At 36.7% G+C, this 8320-nt stretch overlaps 2 protein-coding genes across 2 annotated transcripts; both read left to right on the top strand.

The window, feature by feature from the left end:
* The first annotated feature begins 1249 nt into the window (after positions 1-1249).
* Positions 1250-2389, top strand: LOC145614010 (uncharacterized). Its single transcript, XM_081669022.1, has 3 exons — positions 1250-1268; positions 1667-1914; positions 2057-2389. The coding sequence occupies exons 1-3, from the start codon at positions 1250-1252 to the stop codon at positions 2387-2389; spliced, it is 600 nt and encodes a 199-aa protein (XP_081525148.1).
* A 3274-nt stretch (positions 2390-5663) lies between these two features.
* On the top strand, positions 5664-6884 carry LOC145614106 (expansin-A11-like). The gene is made up of 3 exons (XM_081669104.1): positions 5664-5941; positions 6054-6375; positions 6512-6884. The coding sequence occupies exons 1-3, from the start codon at positions 5800-5802 to the stop codon at positions 6819-6821; spliced, it is 774 nt and encodes a 257-aa protein (XP_081525230.1). The 5' UTR covers positions 5664-5799; the 3' UTR covers positions 6822-6884.
* Positions 6885-8320: the final 1436 nt, after the last annotated feature.

The following is an 8320-nucleotide window of genomic DNA, read 5'->3' as shown; positions in this document are numbered from 1 at the left end:
ACCATTACCCACTTGAATAAAATTATTAGTGCTTAAATTAAAAAGGGGTAAGAGATTACCGGCATTGTTAGTCATGTGAGAAGTGGCCCCGGAGTCCATGTACCAAGACGGATCATAGTTTTGAAGGCTCATTGTTGCAAAAGAATTTTCGAGCTCGGTTGGAGTCATTGTAGACCCGTACTCCGAACCTTGTGACTGATAGGGCTGCTGCTGCGAATATGGCCCAGAAAAATAGGCCTGATGGGGTCGGCTTTGCTATTGGGCCACGAACCCAGGTCTTGAAGGTGCCCATTGCTGCTGTGGGTATGGGCTGGGTGCAAAGCCCCACTGTGAAGCTTGCTGTTGGGCCTGGTTATTACCAGCCCAAGGTGAATTACCCCAAGACGGAGCCCCCTGCTGCTGCTGCTGTGGTTGGGGTTGCTGCTGCTGTTGAGCCGTTCCCCGGCCACGGCCTCTGCCCCGGCCACGGCCGCGGCCCTTGCTCCGACCACCGGCGCCACTACCCCTGTCGGCCGTCGAGTTTTGCTGCTGGGCTAGGGTTGCGGTGTTAGTTCCTGAAGAAGCCGTGTTGGAGGTCTGAGTCACAAAAGATGAAGCTTGAGCAGTGGTGTCATTAGCACGTCTCGATTCCTCAAGTAACAAGCGAGAACGAGCAACTTCGAATGAAGGAAGAGGGTCAGTTTGCTGTATCATAGCAGCAACCGTATCAAAATCAGTGTTGACGAGTCCCGAGACCAATCGAATAACCAATTTTTGCTCCGACACCGGTTGATCAACATTGGCTAGTTGATCTTTTAAATTCTTCAATTCACGGCAATAAGAAGAAATATCTGAAAAATTTGAGAGATGTAAGGCATTGAACTGATTTTCAAGATAGACGGCTCTAGTAGTTTTATTGTCTTGAAAAATCGCCTTAAGCTTGTCCCAAATCTGTTGAGCCGTAGCTCCTTTTTCTATAACTGTTTCTAGCAAATCCTTGGAGATTGTGCTATAAATCCAGTTCTTGACAATGGAGTCAAGTCGTTTCCACATCTCATCCGATATATCCGTCGGTTTAGTTGTTTTAGGGTCAATATGATCAAGAACATTATAGGCATGTGTGTGACACTCAAATAATTCAACCCAATTGGAATATTGGACTTTCTCTCGATCAAGAATAATTGGAAATACATTCTTGATGTTATTAACACCTAAAGCAGGATGATAATCAGAGGAAGAAGAGGAAGAGGGGATTTCGTCATCTTTGGCCATGGGATTAGTGGCAGGAAGTAGGCAGGCACACCAAACTTAAAACAAAAGAATATAACTGAGAAAAGGAATTAATTGTTAAATGGATCAATTAATGGCGGTGGAAAAGAGCCTGCAAAAGCACTAATGAATAACTTTCCGTGGAAAGAGGACAAAGATGGCTGCTAAAAAAAATAATAAAATTGCGGAAGCTAGATCGTAACCTAAAGCTGTGATACCATGTTAGATAATATAAACTCCTCAGCTTGGAGTCGATTCCATTGATCTCAATATATAGGGTTACAAGTGTGAGTCCTAATCACGTTAGGAAATCTCAAAAGATAATTACACAATATATACAAAATATATCCAACGATAACAGAATACCTAGAATATTAATCCTATATTCTATCACAAAAAGACTTCTTGCAATGGAAAGGCACTAAACATGGGGTATTCTATGTTCGTTCTGCATACCATCTTGAACTTCAGAGAAATAAGAGCTCTGTAGGCCCTTCTTCTGGTGAAGGAGATGCAAGCCTATGGAAGAAAATATGGGAGGCAGGTGTCCCCCCAAAGGTGAAATTTGTGGTGTGGAGAGCTGTGCGAAATAGGCTGCCTGTGCGTGATGTGTTGTGCAAAAGGGGAATGCAAATTTATCCCCTTTGCCCTCGTTGTGTGGAAGAGGTTAAAACTCAGCTCTTATGCATATGATTGCCTTTTGCCCGCAAAGTCGTATTATTTGGAAGCTATCCCCCCTAAGACTCGATATGGATAATAGGTGGGTTGATTTTTCTGCTAAGAAGTAGTGTATTGAAATGCTGAAAAGACTCACCGTCAGCAGGGGAGGAGAATTGTTCATGATGTTTGGTGGAGAGTTTGGGAGCTGAGAAACTTGTGGACGTTTGAAAAGAAAAGTTTAGTCGCCCAAATAGCTTGTGAGAAGACTCTTAGCTACCTTGGTGAATTTGAAGTAGCTAATGGTCGTGATGCTCCTCCCCTAAGCTCAGTTGCACCTGCTACTGAGAGTGCTTGGACCCCTCCCCCTTTTGGATGGTACAAGTTGAACTCTAATGCTTCCATCTCAAAAGAAGGAAATGCATCTGATCAACCTCTTGCAGCTCAAGTCCAAGGAAAAAACTCCAACCCAGTTGATAGTTGATGACATTTTGTGAGTAGCTAATCCATCTGTAAGCAGTAGCTTTATTTTTCAGCCTAGATCATGTAATAAAGTGGCACACTCCATTGCTAAACTCTCCCTTTCCTTGACTGGGGAGCAGATATTGATGGAGGAGTGTCCACAATCTTCATTTCCCTTTGTCATCACTGACAAAGTGGCCATTTGATTAATGAAATTACCCTTGCGGTTTGTGTAAAAAAAAAAGGGGGTAAGAATTGAGGGGAAGTTAATTAGGGAGGAGAGAGAAGATATTTAGGGGAGTAATTTAGTGGGAAAAGCGAAAAAATGGGCCCAATAACGCCTTAATTATTGGACGGAAAACGTTAATGGGTAGTGCTACCCAAACGTTTTGTAACGTTCTAAACCAAAAAAAAAAAAAAAAGGGTAGTTATTCACAACGGATCCTATCTTTAGGGTAGTTCTAGACAAAATTTACAAAAAATAGTGGGAGATAAAAAAAAAATTGGCCTACTAGATTGAGTTATCTTTGATACACCTTTTGTTTTGTATAAGTGTTAGGTTGTTCAAACCAATCATTTTTTTCAAAAGTAATAATCTTACTTTTGAGAATTTTGGAAATAATCCTACCTTTAACATCTCAAAACATGGAGTTGGGGCTGAAGACAAAGGAAGGAGGGGCTGGCTCTAATGAGGAAGTAGGGTTGAAGCATCGGTAAACCAATGGAGAACCGTGTTGATGAAACCGTATATCGTTCTCCACTTTTCTCCCTTTCTTTTGCCCTTTCGTTCTCCATTCAGAATTGAAGTGAATAGCATGATTTTTTTAAAAGTTCCAAAGTTCCCCGTAATAATATTTTTAAATTTTTTAAATACAATCTTACCGATGGATGAAGGTCATTGGAAAAAAAAAATTGACTTTTTACATATACAATTTGACTTTACCAATGGACAAAAGTCATCGGTAAAGTTTTACCAATATCTTGGCCATTGGAACAAAAAAATGAAAGCCATTGGTAATACAACGACTTTAATTAAATACCATATATTGTAAAGATTGAAGAGTAGTCAAATAACAATAATGGGAAACCTAAGCATACTCCTGTCACCAAATAAAAGAGATAGTCCAATATGGAATTAAAAGGAATTATAAAACTGTTTTACTCTCTCAACTTTTATAATTGTGATTTGTGAGTTACTCCCTCTGTCCCCGTATACTTGCAACATTTTGATTAGACACGTTTGCCGATACACAAGACTGACCGTTAATATATTTTATTATATACTTATATAAGTTATAAAAAGTTTATATTAAGAAACTATACATTAAAATAAATCCAACAACATCTTACATGATTACATTATTGGCTTTCCTATATTACCTAAAAAATATGGTCAAAGTGAGATGTGTGAATAGTGCAAAAAATCAAAACGATGCGAGTAATTTGGGATGGAGGGAGTACTTAATACGTTTAGAAAGGATTGAAAAACTATGCATCAATAATCTATTCTACATCATATTAAAAAGCGTTCAAATATGCTTTAAAGAAGTAAATTATTAATGTTTCAAATTTCACATAATATTTTATATTCCTTTCACTTATTAAGTAAATTATTTTATTTTAACAAACATTTCTTAAGTAAATTTGAGCTAGTATAATTCATTTGTTTTTCTCAAGATTAGATTATATATACGTATGAGGTAAAAAAAAGAAAAAAGTAACACCTGAAATAATGCTCGAACCATACACTAAGTATACAAACAATCATAAAATTAAAGAAGTACACAAAGTGACAACCCGAGGCATCGCTCGAACACACGCAAATTACTAATCTGAAACACTATAAAATGAGCATTAATAAAAATATAAAATACATCGTCAAGCCTACAAGTAACACGTAATGGAAGTATTATATCCATTTTCAAATACACAAGACAATCGTCAAACTCAATAATTAAGAAAGATGGCGGTGATTCGAATGTACGTATTATCCAAATAATGTGCAATCAATAAGATTTGAATAGTACTACGGTGCATACATTAATGTTTTAGGAACATACATCAACTGATCAACCCCCTTACATAATGAGAGAATAAAATTTCATGTGCATAACACATGAGGATATTGGAGATTTGAATCACATACAACAACATCACATAATAAGGCCAGACTTATACCATGTGACTTTCCACTTGCCTGGTCGATGATGAATGAAAACACAAAATATAAACATACTTCCTCCATTTTCCTTAATTAAAATATTTATTTATTTATTTTTGAATAACTCATAAATTAATTAAAACGTTACTTTATTTGAATAATGATTCTCACTATTTCTCACTGCAGATGGAGTAAACTCTATCTCCTTATAAATACCAAGTATTTTCAATATTACAATTAGAATTGTTTATTTTTTTTTTTTTAAATACAACAACCTTATAAATAGATTAGGCCCTGTTCTTTTCACCTTAAAAAAATAATTAAGTAAAAATAATTTCAGTTCAGTAAAAATAAGTTCAGTTCAGTAAAATTAATTTCAGTTCAGTAAAAATAATTTCAGTTCAGTAAAAATAATTTCAGTTCAGTAAAAATAATTTAATTTCAGTAAAAATAATTTCAGTTCAGTAAAATTAAGTTCAGTTCAGTAAAAAGTTTAGTTCAGTAAAAATAATTTCAGTTCAGCAAAATTAAGGTGAATCAAACAGAGCCTTTGACCAAATATTTAAAAAGAGCAATTAATTAAAATATAGTCGCATGAGCAGTGACTCATAAAAGTGGCCTAATAACGATAAGGCAGTTTCATTTTAAATTAAAATTACGAAAGACGAAGAGTGAAGGATAGCTTAAGCCTTAAGTGGTTAGCACTTCTTTCCCGGTTCAACATATCCTGAGATTGATTCGCATTCCCGCTTTTATGGCTATTTAAACCCCAAAAAAATTCGAGCAGCGAAAATATTTTTTGTTACTCCATAACATTTAACAAGCCAAACTATTCCACACACCCATACTTGTTATTTAATAAAGAAATCTAAAAAAAGCATCAATTTGTTGGTTTACATTTAGAATTTATTGTTTTCTTTGAAATCCATGTGGGGATGTGATGAAAGAGGAAGAAAATGTTAAAAGTGAGAACGTGGAAATAATTGAATGGGGATCAAACTTTGCAGGGATAATTCCTAATTTTAAAATGTATTTTTGAATATTATATAAAAAACATTTTATAAAATTTTATTTTCTCTGTTTCCTTTCTTATCTCAAAATTGGTTCCATGTGAGGTTGTTGCAAAGGGGCTACATACTAGAGTGTTACACCTCACATATAAAAGGCAACATTACTCCAACATTTATTTCAGCAATTACGACAATATCTATCCTCATCTTCATCTTCATCTCCATCCTCTTCTTTTGAAGTGAACAAAAAAAAAAAAAAAAATGAACAAAGCAACAATAGCTATAGCAACTATTGTTCTAGGAGTATGTTTCCTAAATATTAATGTTGATGCCTTTAGGGCTTCTGGATGGCAAAAGGCTCATGCCACTTTCTATGGCGGTAGTGATGCATCCGGGACTATGGGTACGTGTTTATATTTTTATTTTGAAGTATATAAACTACTCATAGTATAATCTGTTTGATTAATCGAATCGAAGAGACATAGGGCTGAATCTTTTTGTTGTTATATTTGCAGGAGGGGCTTGTGGGTACGGTAACTTGTACACTAGTGGCTATGGGACTAGAACCGCGGCTCTAAGTACTGCTTTATTCAACAATGGGGCATCATGTGGACAATGCTACAAGATCATGTGTGACTATAAGACGGATCCCCAGTGGTGCAGGAAGGGAGTTTCGGTGACTATTACCGCGACTAATTTCTGCCCTCCTAACCCTGCTCAGCCTAACAATGATGGCGGTTGGTGTAACCCTCCTCTGCAACACTTTGACATGGCCCAACCTGCTTGGGAGAAGATTGGCATTTACAGGGGTGGAATCATTCCTGTCATGTTTCAAAGGTTAGAACATACATTTAAACCTTTAATACTTGATCAGTACATATTTGTTAGTGTTAATTCATTAGTATTACATTTAATATGCAACAAATATTCTTCATTCATTGTCTTAATATTATTAATTTTGTTTTTGTGACAGGGTTCCTTGCAAGAAGCATGGAGGAGTAAGATTTACTATCAATGGAAGGGACTACTTTGAACTTGTTACGATTAGCAATGTAGCAGCAGCAGGATCAATACAATCTGCTTCGATCAAGGGATCGAAAACCAACTGGATGGCGATGTCTAGAAATTGGGGGGCTAACTGGCAGTCATTGGCTTACCTTGATGGACAATCTCTATCCTTTAGAATTACTACAACTGATGGGCAAACCCGAGTTTTTAACAATGTTGTTCCAGCTAATTGGCAATTTGGCCAAACATATTCGAGTCGTGTACAATTCCATTAACATTATGGAGTGCACATACACTTGCAGTACAGTTTGTGAGTTTCAACCAGATATTTCTTGATAGGCAGAGGCGTGCTCATAGCTTTTTCGCCATTGAAGCAGCCCGCCAAATCTATCATTTGTAATATATTAAGCACCTTAATTTATATTCATTGAAAGGTTGATAATGGAAGTGGCAAACCATGAACTCAAAAGACTACTGCTAGTGAGTGGGAATTTAAAGTACCCCATTATATAGTCTTATACATATTAAGTTGGAAGATGTTTTAGTGCATCTAATAAGAAAGCAACCAATAAAATTTTTGGTTCTCATCACCTTATACATATCTTTTGTAATTTGTTTTGGTTTAATTTGTGTGATTAGTGATAGTGGATTATTTAATTTTCTTAATTCAGGCTCTTGTTTTGGTTATTTTCAGACTATGTATCTATAGTTCAGATTATGTAATACTATGTACTATAGTTCAGGCTCTTTGTGCTACAATATGACTCTGGTTTTTTGGATGGATACATAATTGATAACAATTTAGCCATGACTTGTGTACAAATCAGAGTCCCAGATTGCCAGTCACCATGTACAATTCCCCCTCTCCACCCCCAGCTCATCAGGCAATATAGTTCATCTAGTTGTTCTCTTTTAATCGCAACATTTTTTTTTACTTTTTCACTATTTGTAAAGGCTAAAGTATAAAAATAAATACATCTTCTAAACACAGGTACGGCCATGCCAAGCCTTATTTTGTGATGGGCCCAATCTCTAGGTGACATGACATGATATACTATACTGAAATGTGTAAAAAAAAAAAAAAAATGGTTCATGCAAAACCCAAGCCTTCCTATATTATCGTTATATCATGTTGTGCCTTGATTATGTGCCTAGGTCAAATTTACCCCTCCCCCCCCCCCCCCCCCCGCCCCTTTTTTTTTTTTTTTTTTTTTTTTTTTTTTTTTTTGGTTTTTGAAACCAAGCTAGTAATTCATTAATTAGAAATCAAAGAGTCCAGCAAAACGTAAGGAGCAACCTCTTGGGGACAATGAATTTCCCAAATTTGTTCAACTCCATACAGAACTATCCTAGCAAGAGCATGAGTGACAAAATTGCCTCCACGCTTTACATGAGACCACTTAATAAAAGAAAAATCAGAACAATTAAAAAGAATGGCATCTAGCACTTTATCTAGCTATGTCTGCAGAAAATGTAGCTCCTCGTGACAAATGATCCACCATTGCACTACCTTACTCGAGTATGATGTTCCTTAGGAGAAATCTTTTGCCCAGCTTTGAGTGCAAACATAATTGCTTTGGCTTCTGCCACTTCAGGGGTCCAAAAAGCACGTGATCTTCCAATTGCAGCAAAGATGATGTTACCCTCGTGATTCCTCGCAACCATACCAAGCCCAACCCACCCCACCTCTGCCAAAGATGCATCAACATTCAGCTTTGTTGTGTTCGAGGGAGGGGCAGACCAGTGCTTTGGACTAGCAGGGGGTTGTGACAGG

This window comes from Chenopodium album, chromosome 25 (assembly GCF_948465745.1).
Source record: "Chenopodium album chromosome 25, dcCheAlbu1.1, whole genome shotgun sequence".
Lineage (NCBI taxonomy): Eukaryota > Viridiplantae > Streptophyta > Magnoliopsida > Caryophyllales > Amaranthaceae > Chenopodium > Chenopodium album.
Note: the sequence above shows the minus strand (reverse complement) of the source record. Positions and strands in the feature narration are given on the sequence as shown.